At 37.2% G+C, this 22,855-nt stretch overlaps 1 protein-coding gene across 9 annotated transcripts in view; it reads right to left on the bottom strand.

The window, feature by feature from the left end:
* Positions 1-22,855, bottom strand: part of LOC127455959 (myocyte-specific enhancer factor 2A-like) — a 152,965-nt gene that overhangs the window by 30,976 nt on the left and 99,134 nt on the right. For 4 of the 9 annotated variants that reach the window (XM_051724179.1, XM_051724181.1, XM_051724178.1 and 1 more), the window contains 3 exons: positions 5,466-5,568; positions 5,235-5,368; positions 1,928-2,153 (listed from right to left, as the gene is read on the bottom strand). In XM_051724179.1, the coding sequence (XP_051580139.1) occupies positions 1,928-2,153; positions 5,235-5,368; positions 5,466-5,568 (463 nt within the window). Of the gene's footprint in view, positions 1-1,927; positions 2,154-5,234; positions 5,370-5,436; positions 5,569-22,855 lie in introns of all 9 variants that reach the window. The other 5 variants (XM_051724185.1, XM_051724182.1, XM_051724186.1 and 2 more) reach the window with 3 other exon arrangements.

Below are 22,855 nucleotides of genomic sequence, written 5' to 3' on the forward strand. Positions count from 1 at the left end.
TTGGCCAATTGGATTATAAAATTGGTTAAAAAGTTGCATAAACATTAACTGAAGAAAGCACATGAGTCATATCTAGGGACTAGAACATCAAAAAAGCTTTGGAGATCTTACTGGCCCAAGCTCTTTTGACTTGGGCCAGTAAGCAACCACCTAGAAATCACCCAGAACACCCAATAAACTGCACGGCAAGGTGTTAAAACCACTCAGAACATCTTAGTAACCACACAACAATATCCTGGCAACCACCCACAACACTCTAGCACTATGGAAGAGACTTTTGCAAAACAAAGGGCAAGCACCACTCTAGTTTTACTTCCTTCTTATTTTCCATCAGCAAGCATTTTCTGCACTGTATATATTGGTTAGATTACATATATCTCACATCTCGTTTATCTCCAAATCAATCAAAGGGCAAGTGATCACAGCAAACTACCATCAAAGTATAAACATTTACATAAAATCTAATCTGAATCTTTCACTAAATTATTATTATTATTATTTATTTATTTATTTATTTTAAATCTTCCCATCATGATTTCAGGCAGCATTTGTACTGTTGAGTCCAGAGAGCATGTGCAGGCCTGTGGAGGGTGAACATTCAGGTTTTGTTGAGGTCAGTAATGGGTGTTGTTACACCATCAAAAACTGCGATGCAGCGCTTATGCACTCTACTATGATCATGTCTCCCTTTTACATCACAACAGAGATAAATGGATGACTTATGTGTCCAGTACAAGAAAAACATGCGTTACACATTCGTGTTATAACTTGAAGATGTATAAGTTACATAAGGGGCAAATTCAAAACAGCTATTTATGGATTTTCTGGTTTAAGTTTGCAAGGCTCTTTAAAAAATGTCAGTATCAAGCTAAAATGATTTCATTTTCTGTATATTTCCATTGCACTTTCATGTACTGATATGAGAAAATGTTGAAACACATTCTATACAGTACATGATCACTTACACTACAAAGGCTTAGAACAGATAGCACATATCAAAAAAACCACACTACCACACTACCTAACAACTTGTGGACAGTTTACAAACACAGAGACGTACATAAATGTAGTTACATATTTACCATTTTCTTTTCATTTTCATGCTGTACATGTCTAAATGTCTTTTTTTCTAAATTTCATTTAGCTATTTCTCTATTCTATCTGTAACTGGTTACAGTGTAAACTGCTACTCTGCACATGACAATAAAGAACTCAAATGTATTCACTATTTTTATAACAGTCATTCTGTTTTCGATCTGTCTGTCTGTCTCTCACACTTCACACTAGGGCTGGTGTAGCCCAGCCACAGAGCCCAGTGCTGTCAGACCAGCTTTAAGAGCAGATCAGACAGCATTAGAGCATGCTGTCGTCATGGAGACCACTTCCAGGAGACTGCTAATTGATCTTACTTCCGTTCAACTCATGCCAGTGCTGAGAAGGTGTGAAACACAAAGCATGACAAGCAACATACTGTATAGATGTCTGTGCACAACAGCTGGGGAAAAAACATTATTGTTTCATTATTATTTCCTCTAACAGAGCTCTTAATTTGAGACTGAAAAGCAACATCTGTACTGAAGTTTGAAAGTAGAGCAATGAGACAGAAAACACATCTCTTGATTTAAAAGTCACTAAAAAAATCCCAGGATGTGACGGCACTAAATCTGCCCCACTTCTCTTAGTAGAAATTAAAAGGAGATGTTAGCTAGAATGTTAGCTTCAGACACTATTCGCTTTCACTGTATCTTTTACCATACAATGAAATTTAATGTTGACTGAGGCTAACATTCTACCTATTATCTCCTTTTGTGTTCCACAGAAGAAAGTAAGTCATACAGGGGTTTAGAACAACACCAAGTAAATTAGACAGAATTTTCATTTTTGGGTGAACTATTCCTTTTAAATATGTCAAGGGAATTGAACTAACCTGCACTGCCTGTACTGGGAGGCCTCTGTTGGGGCCCGCCAGACACTACGTTTCTGTGCAGGGAACCCTGAGGAGGAGACAGCATGGCACCATCACTCAGAGAGGCAGTTGCAGCCGACAGGCTCTGGCTGCTCAAAGAGGCCCCGGGGTTGTAGGACATGGCATTGGGGTTTGTCACTGGCACAGCCACATGCATGGAGAAGTTCTGCGGAGGCAAGCCTGTAGGCTGGAAGAGAGAAAACACATACACAGCTTTATGTAGGGGAGATCAAATAATCATAAAGCAAATTATCAAGTTGATATACAGTGGCCCCCCAAAAAGTATTTGGACACTTTTAAGCACTTAACTTACTCTTAAAAATGCATAAATCTAATTGAATCAGATACAAAATATCAAATGAAGTGGCATCTGCAAACAAATGATGTTAGACCTTTCTTAGCCATTTTTTATTTATTTATTTATTTATTTATTTATTTTTATTAATTTTAACAGGCCTCAAGGTAATTTTTACTGGATATATGACATTAGTTGCCCTATACAGTATATGGACATGTTCCACTAAGGTTTGACAACCAGAGTCTGAACAAAATATCTATTGTTTTATAATTTAAAACATAACAAATGTCTTTTTGTAAAATGTTTTGGTTAAAAAGTGTGTTTGTGCTATTTTTCTTTAAAATAAATGGCACGATATTTTGTTAGATAAAACAGAGACATTCAAATATTTTTAAGTGTGGCTTAAGAGACCAAATACTTTTTGGGGCCATAGTATAATCAAAATATCCCACGATCAAAATTGACATTCACACATACAACTGATTCATTTCTCAACAGAAACTACACAAAAAGAAACAATGCAATCATAAAAAGGTGGCGAGTTGGTTCTTTGCAGTGCTCGAATTCATTTATCCTGAATATTCTGGTTGAATGGCCCTTAATGGTGCATTGCACATATCTTCAGGCCTCTTGCAGGAGTGAAAGATGACCCCTGAGCTTTGGTGCTTTTATCATACAATGGAGTAAAACAGAAGACAGATTGCCTGGTGGACAAATGTAATCTCAGGAGGGAGATCTCCGGATCACCTTGGGCTGTCAAAAAAGCCCAGCATAAAGTGAGAAATACTCCTGGAATTAATTTGTGCTTGGAACACCAATTTTGACCCAGGTTCAATACATCAAACAACATCTTGAGATGAGATATATTACAAAGGCATGCAAATTTGGGTTATATCTTCAAATAGCTCTCCAGTCAAGCATGGCTATAGCCAGCACTGCACTTGGTTGTTTTCACAAAACAGACAAATAAAACACGCAAAAACACATATGTACTTGTAGTGTTTTTTTTTGTTTTGTTTTGTTTTGGGGGTTTTTGTTTAAAAAAGACAGCTTTGCAGTGTTTACCTATCAAGTCGAATCAATGTATGTACATTTCAATATGGACGAAAAGCCCATTCTGGTCTAATAAGCTGAAATAACTTCAGGTAATTATATGATTTCATCAGTAGCATAGGGAGTGCATTGCTGACTTTCCACAGAGTTTTTCTCAGAGTGAGTGTGAGTGGGGACAGTGAGAGGCCACTCCATTCAAGTAACAGTGTGGCGTGCCAGTTAGTGAGAATATTAGTGTGTTAATGACATAAAGAACTGGAGCTTTGTTCATGTCCATTCGGTGCAGTGAAAACAATCGCCTGGCAACCACTATCAGGTGCACAATGTTATGATCACCACCCAATAAGATCACTATTGTCTTAGTATAAAAATACACAAAACAGGATTTAGCTATGATATTGTGTGATTAAAAAGCCTCCAGCTTTGTTTGCTATCCGTACGGCTTGTAAAAGGGTTCCCTTGTCTGATTGTGCTTGGATTCTGGGCTCTGGAAAGACTAAAGAAATTGTCCAGGGAGATGAACAAACAAACCCAGGTGTTACCACTCACCAGAAGGAATGAGACTAAAACAAATTGGTTCTAATGAGTGGAGAAACAGTGAGTGAGAAAGAGAGAGAGAGGCTCTCTGTCTTTACACAATGGAAAATATTTTTATCACATGACCTGGACAGAGTGTAGCACTGAAGAAAAAAAATATATATATTACATTTTCAGATCTGTGGAGGTGAGTGCTGGGAAGAACACATCAATTACTTTAGCCAATGAATATGTCAGTATCCTAGCCAGTAGGAGGACCAGGAGGCATTCTATTAGAATAAATAATGTGGATGGCCTCGCAAACGTCACACATTTAGATGAAGAGTTGCTTATATATATATATATATATATATATATATATATATATATATATATATATATATATATATATATATATATACACTCGCCCTAATGTTGCTCCAAACCTGTACTATCCTGGAACACAAAAGGTGAATTTTTTAAAAGTCTTCACAGGGTTTATTTGCCAAATAATGTAAGTGAATAATGAGTCAGTACTGACAAACCCCAAAAAGCCACCCTAAAACCTCAGTTAAAGTAATTGACCCAAGAACTACATTCAAAGTCTTAAACCATACAATCACTTTCAAAATGAAATTCAAGTCATTATTCACTCTCAAATTAAATAATTAATAAATTCCATAAAAAATAAAAATGAGACTATATCTACTGTATAACATCAAACCTTATTGGTTCTTGCGATGTCATGACGTTTGGTCATGAGACGAGATGAGAAATAATGAGGATTGTTATTGACATAGCTGCCATATTTGTTTTACAGAGTTTATCAATGACTTTATTTGATTTGAGAGTAAATAACAACTTAAATTGTGATCATATATCTTGGAATATAGTGCATGAGTCGTATCGGTTACATTTTCTTTAGATTTATAGTGTTTTTGAGTCTCTATTCACTTACATTATATGGCAAATAAACCCTGTGAAGAAATTCAACTTTGGTGTTGCACGGAAGAAAGAAAGTCATACAGGTTTGGAGTGACATTAGGGTGAGGAAACTGTGACAGTCCTTTTTTGGTTGAACTACTCCTTTAAATGAGAACTTGATCTGAAATTTGTATTATGGACTATTAAAAGCTGCCATGAAACATTCTTTGAAAAAAAGTTCAATATACCCAAACAATGTGATCTTATTAGGGTGAGAGAGAAAAAAAGCTGCAAAATTAAAGAAAAACAAAAACAAGTGCACTTTAAACTGACAAAAAAACAAGGATTATGCTGTTAAAAAAACAACGTCCTTAACTGTTGAGAGAGGTTGCAGGGTGAGGCAATAAAAAAGGGGGGGAAAGGGGGGGGAGTGTCCTTTCTGCCACAAAGCCAAGCAAAAACGTTGCATTTACTTACGATTTTATGATTTCGCATCATATTATCAAACTCTTCATTAATTTTTTTATATTTTTCTTCTGTGTGAGGGGTGAGGACATATGAGGCGTCAGGGTCCGGGCTATCACAGCCTCTGTGCTCTTTCTTGTTAAGCGCCTGTAGTGAACATCAACATAAAAAGAGGGATGAACACAAAAAGGCAGGGAGAGGAGGCAGTACTTACAGCACAGCGCTTGTACATTAAATCACTTTCTTCATTTAGTTTGCCGAAGCGGTCGTCCATGAGGGGACTGTGACCGAAACAGTCATCTGGATCAGGACTGGCACAGTCATTATGGCCTTTGTTTCTTAATTTCTGAAAATAAAATTGGAGAATTCACACATACATAGACATACAGTGGGGTCCAAAATACTTCTATTTTGCACTTTACTCATTTAATACAAATTCGTTCATGGCAAATTATATAATCAGAATAACAATCTGAGTGAAAGCATGTACTTCAACTGGCATGGACTCCAAATAAATGTGTAAACCTGATGATTCATATTGTCCCAGTATGATCTGAGAAATGTATCTTTTTGTACAAAGGAGTTAATGTCACAAATTTTGCTGACATATTATTAGTGACCTAGAAATAGTGCAGAATCTTAAACATGTCTTTTTCATTTTACATAATAACATTTCTTTGTTTATTATTATTATCATTATTATTATTATTATCATTATTATTATTCTGTTTATTCATTAAATAGGATTCTGGTCTTAGTTGGTTTTAGGTGTTTTGGACCCCACTACAAATAAACCCCAAATAGCTAGTTATGTTAGTAATACTGGACACAGGCTCTGGTTGAAACAGACAATAGGTTGATATGTAAATATGCTAGTACCACCTAAATAACCTAGAACATTACATTTTGATGAAATGTATACCTACTGTAGATATAAAGCTTCTAGTAAAGAAATAAAGAACTTTTTTCTGTAATTGTATGTTGCTGCAACATCTGCTCAGTAAGCACAATAGAGCTGCATATAGGATGTTGAAATTGCACTGGTAACAGTTGGATGGATAATTTGGCAAATACATTAAGAGCTAATACGCTGATGGCTGCAGCATGCCTATTGCATTAGTCCGTGGGGAGGAAATTGAATTGTCACTCCTTATCCTTTCCTTTAAAAACATTAGGCTTTGGAGAAACCAAATCGTCTCTCTCTCTCTCTCTCTCTCTCTCTCTCTCTCTCTCTCTCTCCCTCTCCCTCTCCCTCTCCCTCTCCCTCTCTTAAGAACATACATTTCCCTCAGCATGTGTGTGTTGCGATGCATATTTAATTATCTTTCAGTTATCATAAGCCACCCAGCTGGAAGACACACACACATAAAAGAATCCCACAGTGCAGTGCTTTAGAAGCTCTCTCCCTGTAATTCAGCATGCCTGCCACTCACAGGAGCCTATCAGAGTGAAAGCAATGTACCAATTGAATGGATTGTCATAATCGGTCACTAAAACTTATTTAAGCGTGGAGATGACTGGTTATTTTAAGAGCAAAGTGCAAGGGGCACAACTACTGGTGCAATATTATCCATATTTAACACTGACAAAGTGGAAGCTTTTTAGTTGTTTTGAATGAAACTGTCTGTGAAAACAAGGGATTTTTTGTAACACTTTACTTAAAGCCTTTTAATATCTCATAACCATATAAAGATATTCTTAATGCAATGTAATGCATTAATAAAGTTTTATTATACACTTTAGTTATAATCAGTTATATGTTCATGTAAATAATTGTAACCACAGTTATACATATAACTTACCTACTCATAGTTACTGTACACCTTTAAACAGTGTTTTCCTAATTTCATACCATATTGTGCATTATATTGTAATGCATAACCATTAATAGGTAAGCATTATATTGTAGTGTGGCTACAATTATTTATGAAAAGACAATATAATATAATACAAAAATGAAAAGATAAGACAAAGCATTACAATATGTGTTATAAGGCCTTATAGAAAGCTTTATAATGCATTAAAATTACTTTTAAAGCATTATATTAAGTGGCTTCAAGTAAAGTGCTATTCTTTTATTTTTATTTTTCGTATTCTTTTTACCCTTCAGACTAACCGTATTAACAAGATGACATTAAAGGATGCCAGGGTTTGAAAATGGGAAATCTTCATTTGATGCCCTGGTCTGCTTATTTGCTGGATGGAGCTCCTGTAATAAGACTACCTCAGGGCGCATTGGCAGCAGAGGTCACATGTTCTTTCAGATGAAAAAGTCATGTTGTGAAGGAAGTGAAGCACAGCACATATACTCTAACAAGCCCCTTAGTCTTTGTATCTATCACGATGTGTGTGAGTGTGTAGGTATGAGTGTGGTTGTGGGTGAGAGTGCCTTTGCAGTGCAGCTGCTGTCCTCTGGTATTTCTGTAGCTATAGAATGAGATCTTTGTTGATCTTTATCTAACAACATGTGCAACCGAGCTATGCACTTTGACTGTGAACTCCAACATCATAACACATTGGCACATGTGCACAGGAACAATCAAATGTACAGTGCTCTATACTGTTGTAACTATTAATGATGGCAAAGGAGGAAGCTGGGACCGGCTTGACAAACACATGGACATTTAATAACACTTTTCAGTGTACAATAAAACAAAAACACACACTGCTTTTCAGCCAGCTGCGTCAAATCATAAAAACAGTCAAACACGCAGACAAGCTTCGTGCATCTCTCTCCCGTCTGCCGCTGTCTCTTCTCCTTAAATACTCCCGCCTCCCCTCGCTGGAATGCGAGGCCGGTGTGACGCGCAGGTGAAAGTCATTTGCCACTTATCTTCCCGGCCTCGCTCTGCCCACACGCCGCTCGGCTCCGCCCTGCTCACCACAACTGTATTCAAATAAAATCGTTCAATGTCTCAGTGAAACACATGCAAAAGCTGGATACAGCTTATGGCTCCAGATATATGGCTTTTCTAGGACGTTCCACAACCATAAAGCTATTTAATACGGTGCCGAATGTGGCTCTCACACTCTCTTGTTCTGAGCAACGCCTTCCCGGGTCATTTCCTGTTTACAGGGCCCTATGTGGCTCTCTGAAACACTGTGTTTACCAGTGAAACTATGCACTTTCTCCCCCAGAGTGCCAAAGATTCCATCAGGAACTGCAAATTATAGTCCCAACCTGCTCATTATGTGGCAAGTGCTGTGGCTGGAGCTGGGCAGCAAGGTCTGTGTGAGCAGGGCAGGGCTGTTGAGTTCCACAGTAACCCCAGGGACACACCCGTCCGCTGGGGCCTGAGTCAGCAGGGAGGGGCCCATGTGGATAGCATGGCTGCCAGGACGGTCTGCTCATGGGCACACAGAGCTGCTGATGAGCACAATAACATATCCAAACAAAAATATCAGTCTCAATGTGTAGAGCTATGTGAATGTACAAAGAATTTGTGCGATGGAACTGTATTATTGTGCATGGAATCAAAAGCTGTTTAATTAACTCAGAGACACAGGTTATGTACCCAGTGGAAACCAGGAAGTAATTACATTCAAATAAAAAATAGAGGTTGCCTTTTTGTCGTAAAAAATAAAATGTTTACTCCACTGACGATTAAGTTTAGGGTTTGGGTTAGGGAGTAGGGTTAATAAATATGCATTCCTGTTGATTGTATTGTGTTATTTACACTCACTAAACACTTTATTAGGAAGACCTGTACACCTACTTATTCATGTGATTATCTACATATGGCAGCAGTGCAATGCATAAAATCATGCAGAAACGGGTCAGGAGCTTAAGTTAATCTTCATGTCAACCATCAGAATGGGGAAAAAATGTGATCTCAGTGATTTCGACAGTGCATGATTGTTGGTGCCAAAAGGGCTGGTTTGAGTATTTCTGTAACTGCTGATCTGAGATTTTCACACACAACAGAGTTTACTCAGAATGGTGCCAAAAACAAAAAACATCTGGTGAGCGGCAGTTCTGCGGATGGAAATGCCTTGTTGATGAGAGAGATCAACGGAGAATGGCCAGACTGGTTCGAGAAGACAGAAGGGCTACGGTAACTCAGATAACCACTCTGTACAATTGTAGAGGCGGATGAGCTACAATAGCAGAAGACCACTTCGGGTACTTTATTAGGACCATAGTGTTCCTTATAAAGTGCTCAGTGAGTGTCAGGGGTGGAAAGAGTACTGAAAAATCCAACTAAAGCAAAAGTACTGTTACTTCCCAAAAACATTTGTGTGAGTAGAGTAAAAGTACCTGTCGAAAAACTACTCAAGTAATAGTAAAAGAGTAGCTCATTTAAAAGTACTCATGAGTAGTGAGTAGTGAGTTTAGGGTTGCGAAAGCTAAAGTATATGCTTTTTATGATAAACACTGTATGCTGCAATTCAAAAATGTAGCATACATACATACCGTAATTCACATTCCCTTTTATGGCTGTTTGTCAGAAAGAAAGAAAAATCTAGGTATCCTCCAAAATTTTTATTTTTGACTGCCATCTTTTAAAATACATCACTTATCTATGATAAATGCTACATGTATCTGATTCCAAAAAGATAACAGGGAGACATGATTACAAAGATGAAATGATGAAAAAGTTATTTTCAGTACACTGATTACCATTTTAATTCGTAATGTATGAAACAATTACAATAAAATCAGTTTATGTGAAGGGTCTAAATTGCCCTTAATGGCGACAGAGCGATTTATTGTTGCGCATAAAACATTATGCTCAAAACAATGCAAAGAATGCAAAAAAACTAAATAAAAAATAAAAATAAAAAAATAAAAAAATAAATCCGGTCCCGCATAATAGAGGGGGTATAGAGCAGGGCTGTGCAAAGTTTTTTGGTACAGGGCAGGGGCCACATCGGGCTTCAAGTAGTACATGGGGGGTCACATTGTATTCCTTTCGAGATACAATGTTCAGCATTGATTTAGTTCTTGTATCTTGTAAGCCCAGAAATAGTTGTGCACCCATTCTAATGCATAATGCACAGTTTTCTGAAGTTTATTTGTGACTGATGGGAAAATTTTACTTTTCTATAAGGCATTAGAAAAACTTGATAAAGTCTGAGCATAATTATAAATTATTTTATCATCTCTACTTCCCAGGAAATGTATTATTCAAATTCACTAACTTCATCAGAGATCGTTATTATTAAAAAATTATATATATATATATATATACAAATATTTTTATTACAAATGTCACTGTTTTATTATATCGCATTAATACTTTTACAACTACTAAAGTTGTTCAGCCAAAAGCAGTGAGTGGTTCTCATTTTCTTGTTATTGTTGTTTGATCAATAGCCTTTTAAATGACACACTAGACAGTGCTCTATTCGGTTAAATGTACACTTCAAGTCTGACATTTTGATACAAATCCGCTTTTTATCCCACTGTTTACAATCTCTTTAGACATAACTGACTGTGTTTACATTGATAACTTGGCAAGACGGGCAATTTGGCGAAATTATTAAATGTATTTGACTGTTTAAGCCGCGTACCCGGATTAGCACGAGTGCTCTCGGAACACACGCATGTAAAAGCGCACATACATAAGCCACTTGTCTCCCATACAGCAGGCGGCTACAGAAGCGAGGAAATAAAAAGTAATCTTTTAGATTTTATTGAGATCAACCAGTGGTTGTCTTGCTATCACGATCGATGTAATGAGCACCCCTGGTCTGAATGACCAAGCAGTAGCCCTAGAACATAGGCTAAATATAAAAAATTACTCAAAAGTTTATAATCAATAACGATCATATTGTAAATATAGATATCAAACAGTTGCAAACACAACATACGTTTTATCAAAAATACAAATATTTTTGTCATATATATGTGTGGCACAATTATTGGCACCCCTAGAAATTCTTATGAGTAAAATATATCTGTATTATATTCCCATTCATATTTTTGCATTTTTTTAGTACACCTGGGTGACTAGGAACATGAAATTGTTCAGCCATGACTTCCTGTTTCAGAGGGGTATAAATATTAGGTAACATACAAGCCAGATTCCCTTAATCATCTATCACAATGGGTAAGACCAAAGAATAAAGTTATGATGTGTGGCAAAAGATTGTTGAGCTTCACAAAATGGAAAATGGCTATAAGAAAATAGCTAAAGCATTGAAAATACCCATTTCCACCAACAGGGCAATAAATAAGAAGTTACAATCAACTGGAGATGTTAAGAATCGACCTGGAAGAGGACACTTGTCTATATTGTCTCCAAGCACGGTGAGGAGGATGGATCGAGTGGCCAAACATTCTCCAAGGATCACGGCTGGAGAATTGCAAAAATGTGTTGGGTCTTGGGGTCAGAAAGTCTCCAAAACTACAATCAGACGTCACCTATATCACAACAAGTTGTTTGGGAGGGTTTCAAGAAAAAAGCCTCTGCTTTCATCCAACAACAAATTCAAGCATCTTCAGTTTGCCAGACACTATTGGAACTTAAAATGGGACCAGGTTCTATGGTCAGAGAAAACAAAAATAGAGCTTTTTGGCAGCAAACACCAGAGATGTGTTTGGCGCACACAGAGAGGTAGCCATATGGAAAAGTACCTCATGGCCACGTTTAAATATGGTGGTGGATCTTTAACGTTGTGGGGCTGTTTTCATGCCAAAGGTCGTGGACATCTTGTTCGGATACATGGCATCATGGACTCAAATACCAACAGATAAAAAAAATCAAAACCTGACTGCCTCAGCCAGAAAGCTTAAAATGGCAGTCAGATCAAGACAATGATCCAAAACACACATCAAAATCATTCCAAAAATGGTTCACTGACCACAAAATCAAGGTTCTGCCATGGCCATCCCAGTCTCCTGACCTGAACCCCATAGAAAACCTGTGAGGTGAACTGAAGAGGAGAGTCCACCATGTGGACCCCAGAATTTGAAGGATCTGGAGAGATTCTGTATGGACGAATGGTCTCAGATCCCTTGCCATATGTTCCTATCATTATGCATTATAGGAGAAGAGCTGTTATCTTGACAAAGAGAGGTTGCACAAAGTATTTAATAAAATGATGCCAATAATTGTGGCACACATATACAGGTGCATCTCAATAAATTAGAATGTCGTGGAAAAGTTAATTTATTTCAGTAATTCAACTCAAATTGTGAAACTCGTGTATTAAATAAATTCAATGCACACAGACTGAAGTAGTTTAAGTCTTTGGTTCTTTTAATTGTGATGATTTTGGCTCACATTTAACAAAAACCCACCAATTCACTATCTCAAAAAATTAGAATACATCATAAGACCAATAAAAAAAACAGTTTTAGTGAATTGTTGGCCTTCTGGAAAGTATGTTCATTTACTGTATATGTCCTCAATACTTGGTAGGGGCTCCTTTTGCTTTAATTACTGCCTCAATTCGGCGTGGCATGGAGGTGATCAGTTTGTGGCACTGCTGAGGCGGTATGGAAGCCCAGGTTTCTTTGACACTGGGCCTTCAGCTCATCTACATTTTTTGGTCTCTTGTTTCTCATTTTCCTCTTGACAATACCCCATAGATTCTCTATGGGGTTCAGGTCTGGTGAGTTTGATGGCCAGTCAAGCACACCAACACCATGGTCATTTAGCCAACTTTTGGTGCTTTTGGCAGTGTGGGCAGGTGCCAAATCCTGCTGGAAAATGAAATCAGCATTTTTAAAAAGCTGGTCAGCAGAAGGAAGCATGAAGTGCTTCAAAATTTCTTGGTAAACGGGTGCAGTGACTTTGGTTTTCAAAAAACACAATGGACCAACACCAGCAGATGACATTGCACCCCAAATCATCACAGACTGTGGAAACTTAACACTGGACTTCAAGAAACTTGGGCTATGAGCTTCTCCACCCTTCCTCCAGACTCTAGGACCTTGGTTTCCAAATGAAATACAAAACTTGCTCTCATCTGAAAAGAGGACTTTGGAACACTGGGCAACAGTCCAGTTCTTCTTCTCCTTAGCCCAGGTAAGACGCCTCTGACGTTGTCTGTGGTTCAGGAGTGGCTTAACAAGAGGAATACGACAACTGTAGCCAAATTCCTTGACATGTCTGTGTGTGGTGGCTCTTGATGCCTTGACCCCAGCCTCAGTCCATTCCTTGTGAAGTTCACCCAAATTCTTGAATCGATTTTGCTTGACAATCATAAGGTTGCGGTTCTCTCGGTTGGTTGTGCATCTTTTTCTTCCACACTTTTTCCTTCCACTCAACTTTCTGTTAACATGCTTGGATACAGCACTCTGTGAACAGCCAGCTTCTTTGGCAATGAATGTTTGTGGCTTACCCTCCTTGTGAAGGGTGTCAATGATTGTCTTCTGGACAACTGTCAGATCAGCAGTCTTCCCCATGATTGTGTAACCTAGTGAACCAAACTGAGAGACCATTTTGAAGGCTCAGGAAACCTTTGCAGGTGTTTTGAGTTGATTAACTGATTGGCATGTCACCATATTCTAATTTTTTGAGAGAGTGAATTGATGGGTTTTTGTTAAATGTGAGCCAAAATCATCACAATTAAAAGAACCAAAGACTTAAACTACTTCAGTCTGTGTGCATTGAATTTATTTAATACACGAGTTTCACAATTTGAGTTGAATTACTGAAATAAATGAACTTTTCCACGATATTCTAATTCATTGAGATGCACCTGTATTTGACAAAAATATTAGTTTTTTGGTAAAACTTGTGTTGTGTTTTCTCTAACTGTCAAAATTCAGCCACTTATATTGATTGCGTTTTGTTGTCTTTGTGGTTGATCTCTGACATCCCTTGTTTAGTGTTTTTGTCTAGTTTATGTGAGAATGCATGACTCGCTCTTTTTGGCGCTGTCATGCATTCTCTTGATTTGTTGGTTATTGGCATTGCTCTTATGTCATTCTTACGGCATGCACTCGTGTCAGTTGTTTTGTGTTTGTCTCTCGTGACCTCGGGCGCGCTTTGCATTGCGCTCGATTCGTTGTCATGTTGTGCTGGGTTCAGCCGCTTCGGTCTTGGTTGCCTGTTTATATGTGGCCGAACCCTCGCACAAATGTCCTTGTCTGCCATTTAGCATGAGCGCATGTTGCCGTTGTCTCTGGCGATATGCGCTCATGTCATTCGGGTGCTGTGTCTGAGAGAGCGTGTGGCTTTGTTTAGTTTAGTACTTCTTGTGTTTTTTTCTAGTCTGGTTTTTGTTTTGTCTTTTGTCTTGGTTTTGTATGTTTTCTATTTTATTTAATAAAAGCTCATTGATGTCATCTGTGCTTGGGTCCTTCCTTAAACATCCCATTCTGTGACACTATAATTTAATAAGGCGATTCTAGGGACACTGGGTGCCCTAGGCAAAAAATAAAAGTGGGCCCTTCTGCAACAAGCACACGTTCTGCATGTTTAGAGATGATCCAGGTGTCTGAATCACAGTGATGATGTACAGTCCTGGCAGGGTGTGTCAAATATGGTTGTCTGTGGCGTCCTCCGCTATATAGCGCTCAGAATCGGACCACAAGACCAGAATTGCATGTGCAAATTGCGTTCAACAGCGAGTTTGTGGCCATGTTTGCGCCGTTGCCTGATGCTTCATAATTTATTTTGTAAATCGGGTACTAAACAAGCGCAGAGAGCGCATGCAAAAAAACCTTCACTTTTACCATGCGCAGTTCATTCTTAGTGAATCTGCCCTTGAATGACAATCTTAATCTTTTCTTAAGAAATTTGAAGTAAACATGAGAATCCATAAAATTGTCTCTAAATGCACACATATTTGGTCTACAACTTCTAATGGATATTGTTTGCTAAGCCTCGCAATGACAAAAAGACAAGAGCTCGCTTTAATGGGCATGTGTGTCTTTATTACATGTTTGTGTCTGTAACTCTCATTATGATTTTGCATGTCAGATGTGTACTCCTCAAAATGTTAGAATAATGATCATTTGTATGTTAACTGGACAAGTAAACATGAAAAAGCTGACTTAACCAGTGAAAAGAAGTTGGTTCAAAGATCCTTGCATCAACTTAGTTGTAACTGTTGACTGTACCTGAAATTGCAATTTAACAAGCAAGACAGGTTGGTTTGGAGGTTAGAGCATGCACATTATAACGTTTCGGAAGTTGACGCATGTGTAGTGCAGCATTTGATGTGGAGCGCACACCATTTTGAAAATCTAAATCCTGGCTAGGCAACAAAACTGTGCTTCTTCCTGGAAGACAGCAAACATCATCATTAAAAGTAAGTTAACATATTTATACTTCCATTATTTGTTAAAATGTAATGTTGATAAATTAAACTTTTATCGGTGTAGTTGTCGACGTTTGTTACAACGTGCAAACCATAAGCAATTATTCAGTTAGTTAGCATCGAGGAACGAGCTCAAAACAATCCCTTAGCTGCTAACTTCAGCATTTACAGTAAGTAAAATATTTAGACTGCAGTTATTTGTTCATGTTTGGAACTTTTATGGACAAAGTTGTTTATGACATGCAATAGAGCTAGAGGCAATCATTTGATTAGCGTCATGGAACGAGCTAGAAATAACTTTATATTTTAAATTAACTGTGACATACTGTTATAGAAATTAAGTCCTTTTTTCGGAATGGAAATATCTGCAATAGTGTTATTGATTGCACCGAAGAAACGACATTGTAAAATCAAATCTTCAACCTAGTGAATGAACACACACACACACACACACACACGTTGGTGTGGCTATCTTTATGAGGACTCTCCATAGACATAATGATTTTTATACTGTACAAACTATAGATTCTATCCCCTAACCCTAACCCTATCCCTAAACCTAACCCTCACAAAAAACCTTTCTGCATTTTTATATTTTCAAAAAAACTTCGTTTAGTATGTTTTTGTAAGCGATTTGAATTATGGGGACACTAGAAATGTCCTCATTTATAGCATAATACCCTTGTAATTACCAGTTTGTAATCTAAAAAAATGTCCTCGTAAACCACCCAAACCCGTAAACACACACGCATGCATATTTAAATGGGGACATACCATATAGATTACTATTGTTTTATATAAAGCTTACTATAATTACAATAAACTAACCATAATATAACTTTTTGCATTGTTAGAATTTTAAAAATCATTGTTTACATTTTTTTTTTTAAATGAGGACGTCAAAATGTTCCTAAATGGAGGCTTTGTCAAATTTTGCTCTCTTTTATGTGCAAATTTGTCCCTATAGCTATGTACACAGACCAGTTTTACAGTGTCCTAATCTTTTAATTTTGGGTTTCACGGTACAACCACATGCATTGTAAAATGAGCAAATTTGCACACTCTTCTGAAAATGGCCTTCTAAAGCCTGGCGAGGCAATAAACATTCAACTTTCAGACTAACACTACAGCAATACACCAGGCAGAGAACTTCATTATTTTAAGTAAGTAAACATATACTGCATTCTGCTATTAGATTAGGCTATTTAAAGGGTTAATTCACCCAAAAATTTTAATTCTCTCATTATTTATTTACCTTTAACCCATGCCAGATGTGTATACATTTCCTTCTTCAGCAGAACTGAAATGAAGATTTGTAGAAGCAGATTTCACCTCTGTTTGTCCATACAGTGCAAGTAAACAGGTCCCATATAGCTGCTGGCTGTTCGACGGTCTAAAAGTCACATTAAGGCAGACATAATCCACATGACTAAATTAATGCCTTCTGAAGCAAATCGATAGGTTGGTCTAAGAAACAAATCGATAATTAAAACAATTTTAACATTAAATTGGCCAGCGCGGGATTGGTGTTTAAAATGATCTTACTCTTGCAACGTTCGTTCCTCTGTTGTAAACAAAGCGTGCGCTTCCAACTTGTCACGTAAACGCACCACTGCGCTTGCGCAACGCGATGGCAAGGTGATGTGTCGACTGCTGGCAGAAAGCAATACTTTTAAGTTAATACAATTTTAATTATCGATTAATTTCTGCCTAAATGTGTCTTTTGGACCGTCAAACTTTGGTAGCTGTTTCCTTGCATTGTATGGACATCCAGAGCTGAAATGTGCCAATAAAAGTTTTCATTTCATTTCTGTTGAAGAAGGAGAGTCATACAAATCTGGAATGGCTTAAAAGTAAATGAATCATAAGAGAATTTTCATTTTTGGGTGAACTAACCCTTTAATGTCAGATTATATTTACTTATTCTTTGTTTTACCAGGACAATATTCCAGACAATTTTATATGAATTGAGTTTTTGATAGTGGTATTTGACATTTCACATGTGAAAAGATGGAGTGGTTGCTGCTGTTTTGGGGTTTCAAATAAATGTTGGAACAAAACCTTAAGCCTGCAGTTTATCTTTATTTGATTGCCATATTTAAGGTTAAGTACCTTTTTAAGGAAAAACACACCCTCAGAACATACTTTGAGTCATGTCAAGAAAACATTAAGAGTTTACTAAACTAAAAAAAATCCATCAGCTGAACAAAAAAGTAGTGAACACGAGACCCTACTCTGTAAATTAAGTGAACTACTTGACCAAAAAGTTGAATAAACTCAAAAGCTGTGCAGCAAGTTTCCTTGAAATTTGAAGTCAACTTTTTATTTTTTACAGTGCTAATGTAAATTAAAGAATTACTCACACTGTAACATTTCTATCATAATACAGTGGTGAAATGTCAAAGCTGGAGATTACGCCTTTCTAATGATGTAGCTATATTTTGTCGTGATTAAATAAGAATTGTATGTAGAATAACGTGAAGTGAATGTAAGCAATACCCATCGTGACTGGCACGGCCGTTGGCAATCTTTTCGTGAGAAGGAATAATTCAGTAAATATTACAGATTCTGTACCAGTCACCACTGTCATGCTGCTTCTCCTCTTTCTTTTTTCCTCTTCTGACTCCCAGATTAGTACGTCAGACATCCTATTCATGATGCCTGCATCCCACTCTTACTTGAATTTGATCATAGCTAAAGGAATGGGGGCCCCCTTGTGGGGGGGGGTTCCGAAATGTCATTCTAGTCTACTAAGCATTGCCAATAATTGATTTCAAGTGTCGTTGATGTGAACAACTGCCTGCCTTGCCTGTCCTGTAGGCCCGCCTCTGGCTATGGGATCTGGTTAAACCCTCAAGATGATCTCACCTCCTCTTCTGTCCACAAAAACCTGGTGTCATATGGTTGTTTAAGATTTGTATAGGAACTTGTAGTGAACAATGAAAGTGAATTTGGAGCATTGTAAATATATCTGCGCACATTACCAAACCGAAACCAACGCAACACTATTCGCAAATAAATAAACACAAATTAGTTGAGCAGCAAAGAACCGAAATGCACTCAAGTAAAAGTAAGAGTATACCATTTTTAAACTACTTAAAAAAGTACAATTCCTGTGGAAAATTACTTACAGTAACGAGATTATTTGTAATTTGTTACTTTACACCCCTGGTGAGTGTACAGCTCTCCTATGGACAACTCACCTCAACAACACTTCCAGCTTCTGCCACAGGGGGCAGTGGTTTAACATTTTTGCTAATTTCAACCGAAGGTCAGCAGAAACTTCAGCCTCCTGTTGTTAAATTTGCATTGTGATCAGTTTGTCAGATTGAGCAGTATATGGTTGTATTGCCACAGCCCTACAGTTTGTGAGTTAGAAAAATGAACACTTATGACATAGGCTACATGCCAGAAAGAAGCAAACCTTACATATAATCACACTAGCGTGGCCATTTGTCTTGCAGAAGAGTTAAAATTTCCAGATTCCCAGACTGCGTCATGCCCCCAGTCTTTTAAAAGAATGAAGGACTAGGATGGCAAGCTGGTAAATCCTTCTTAAATGGCTTGGCATGTTTGGGTGTCCCACAGACACTGCCTGCAGCTCTAGTAAATGGATCACTAAATCAGCACATGTCCAAACAGGTGTCCGACTCCCCAACACCTGTCAGCCCCTTCATCTAAAAAAGCAGCCAATCAGGAATCTCTGCATGTCAACATGGCCATAGAGGGGCACGTTATGTAGTGCGATCAAATCGCAAGTGCTGGATTACTATAATATACTGCCAATGCGTGATGCACTTGGATGGATGTGAATCCATTAAATACAAGCACAGGTGGGGACATGAGGTTTATAAGTTTGATTACCAGATCATTTGCATTCTTAATTACACTTTTAAGTGCACGGCTGCCATGCTCTCTAATCAAGAGGCCAGACTGGTGACTGTAGAGTTTGAAGAATGTATTCCCCGTTCAACTGAAAAAATACTGTTATTACATTTTGAGGGTTTGTTGTAAAGACAACACCAGACAAGATGATGATGGCTGTGTCTCAAAACCTGAGCCTACCTAGACAGCATTTTTGGGCATCTTATGTATGTTTAGAATGTATGAACCAGTGTTTTTATTGTTAACTAAAACTAAAAGGAAAACTAACTTAACTGAAAAATGTAAACTAAAATACATATTCATGAATTAGAATTAACTTTAGTTGTAGAGACACAGTACTTTTTTATAAAACTTTAACAACTTTACAACTCGCCTTTATTAAGCATTAATATGGCACTAGAAAGCGAGAACATTTGACAGCCCAGAGAAATTTTAAAGCATAGAATGCTTTTAAATTATAATGCTTTAAAAAATTAAAATAAATATAAAAACTAAATATAATGAAAAACTAAAACTACACTTAAACAAGAAAACACTGAAACAACTAAAACTAAACTCTTGTAAAACCCAATTGCACAAACGTCCAGGTTGAACAAACGTTTTCTTGATTCAACATTCTTCCATAACTGAACTTCTAATATTGTGAGTTCAGTTGTCGTCAGGGAAATGGAGTGTTTTTGTTATCAGAGCGTGGAGCTGGCCGTGCTTCATTCTGTGTGAGTGTAAGCGACTGGATTGTTAGTGTGTGAAAAAGGGAGTGTGGGCAGTGCAGGCGTAAGCGGTTCTGGAGAGGGAGCTGAAAACTCATATTGTGTAATCTGTTGAGCATCTCCCGCATGGTTTGGAGACAGGACAGTGGGACAGCTGCCAATAATCGTGCTAATATTCAATTTTTTTAATAGAAGGCTTGCCAGACCTGTATTGATAAAACTTTGTCGGTGCACACAAAAAAAGAGACTGACGTCAAGCCAGCACGTCATTACTGTGTAGTGACAGCATTTGAGTGTTTGTGTGTGTGTGTGTGAGAAAAAGGAGAACTGAATAACATGTGAAAGAGTAAGAGAGGGATAGAGATACACATACTAAGAAAACAGACATCTTAAAAAAAACCTTTCTCCTTTTCTGCAAAACAGTACTTCCCTCTCTTTGAAACTCCTCAAATAGCCACTATTACTGAGACCGAAATGCTGTGAAACACACACACAATATAAATGGAGATATACAACAGACTTCCCTTGTTTTCAAATAAAGCTAATTAGAATTACTATACACTAACCCTAACTCAAAATGTAGCCCAATCCCTAAAAAAGATTTTTTCATTTTTAAGACAAAAATAAAATAACTGATGTTCTATGTACTTTAAATCAATGTTCCAATTGAGGACGTTCCCGAATGTCACCAAAGGGAGACATTTAGCTAAGTGTAGTTCTTTTATCACTAAGTACCTACTCATATACTCAAACACACACACACATACAACATCCTGCATAAGAATGCAGAACTGGATTAATACTTTAAACACAAAAACAGGCGTGGTTTATAAGGAATACGAGACTGCAGAAATAAAGATGTTTACTGCAGATAGTAAATTGCTAAAAATGTATTATAAACGATGAATGATGTCAAGGTATGGTAAAAAAAATTAATTAAAAAATAAATAAATAAACAACAAAAATTATCTTGCATAAGTCTCCGTCCTTACTTATTCTACATTACAACTCAAGGTACACAACAGTGAAATGGCTCAAGCATTTTAGAGTATACCTCGAAAACCCATTTCACTTATACCCTGGTTCTGTCAAAGGTCTTTTTTTTTTATGTGACTTGTTCATGTGCTGCACGTGGATAAAAGGAATATTCAAATATAGATGGAAATTGTAGGCCTAAAAGCCCAGCATTCAAAATTAAGGAGTTTGAGAAAAAATGAAAGAAGAAGAAAGAATGAAGGATGATGACAGAGTGCAAGCTGTGTAATGGGTCGAGTGAGGGTGGAGAGCTTATCCTCAATTTCTGATTAAATCATACAGTACAGTGACACAGCTGTGTGTGTGTATTTGGAGAGAGAAGAAAGGAAAAAGAGAACAAGAAGGAAAAATATTAGCTTTCGTAAAACTACATAAAATTATGCAACTTTGTGAAAAATATTTCTATGCAGTACTGCAAACATGTTCAGCAATATATTGGATGTGTCCGAAAGCCTTAGCAGGCTAATTTCAGAGGTAGAGACATCCAAATCCAATATTTGTACAATATAAAAATAGCGTCTGATGGAGTGTAGAAAGCAATAAATTCGTTTAGAAATGTCAGTTTTTTTCTTTTTTCAACATATGACTCCAATTCTACCAATTCAGCATTGTAGTTAATGAATAGTTGATTGGTTATCTGTAAAGCTCACTGGAATGGCGTTATGGTGCCTTGGAAGGCTGTCTGTAACCAGTTTCCTTACGAGATACTAGAGATGGAAACTTGAGTGTGAGACTTGGACTCCATCACTCTTAAGTCACAGAAAAAAATGAGACTTGATTTAGACTCACAGGCAACTGACTTGAGACTTGACTTAAGCCTGCTATTGACTGCAGGATTTTTAAAGTCCTTTAAGATTGCTGCTTGTCAGACTGTACGATATGAACATATTGATATCGCCATGGCACACTGTGCGACATTATGTCAGACTGTATGATATACATCGTAGCCGACTGTGGTCCCAATCGTGCCGATCGTTGTGGAATAGAGGCGAAACGTCGAGATTTGCCCGCCACGGAGGAGCATTTTTTTTTCTCTCTGAAAGTCAGGACGTCAGCATTTCTGTTGCTCCTATACCACTCCATCATGAGCATAGGCTAACATATAAAAAGAAAGATGGATTTTGTCAAATAGGCCTATAATAAGACAGCTTGATCACAAATACAAAACAATTACAGATGTTGAGAATGAATGCGAGTGTAGGAGGTAGCCTACAGTAATAATTAGCTACCACAAGCAAATATTCATTGTGGAAATAAAAAGACTTGTGGCCCGAAAAATTACAAACTTCTCCGTTCACATTGGGGAAAACAAAAAAGGTGGGCTTTAGTATGTCTTTCTCCTCTTAGTAACCTATTGATGACGCAAAATTTTGAAAATTCATATAGGCTGATAATATATCATGCCTGCAAATTCCCTATGGATAATGCACAAACACAACATAGATTTCTATAATTGTATCCAACTGTATCTGCTGATTTGGATTAAAATGTACCATAAATTGTTCAAACTAAATTGTTTTTTTTTTTTGTTTGTTTTTTTATGTGAATCTTAACTAAAGTTTACAGATGTTTTAAGTTAAAATAATAATTAAAATAAAGTTGCAAAGGAAATGCATGATAAATGTAAAGAAAAAACGGTTAAGAAATGTTAAACATGTTATTTATTTTTGTTTTGTACACTCTGTATTTATTTAATTCAGGGAATAATGTTTTCACATTTTTTCCAAATATTTTCTGCAAATTTATTTATTAAAACATTTATATAAAATAAAAAGAAGAAAAAAA

The sequence above is a fragment of the Myxocyprinus asiaticus genome, chromosome 18, assembly GCF_019703515.2.
Source record: "Myxocyprinus asiaticus isolate MX2 ecotype Aquarium Trade chromosome 18, UBuf_Myxa_2, whole genome shotgun sequence".
NCBI classification, from domain to species: Eukaryota; Metazoa; Chordata; class Actinopteri; order Cypriniformes; family Catostomidae; genus Myxocyprinus; species Myxocyprinus asiaticus.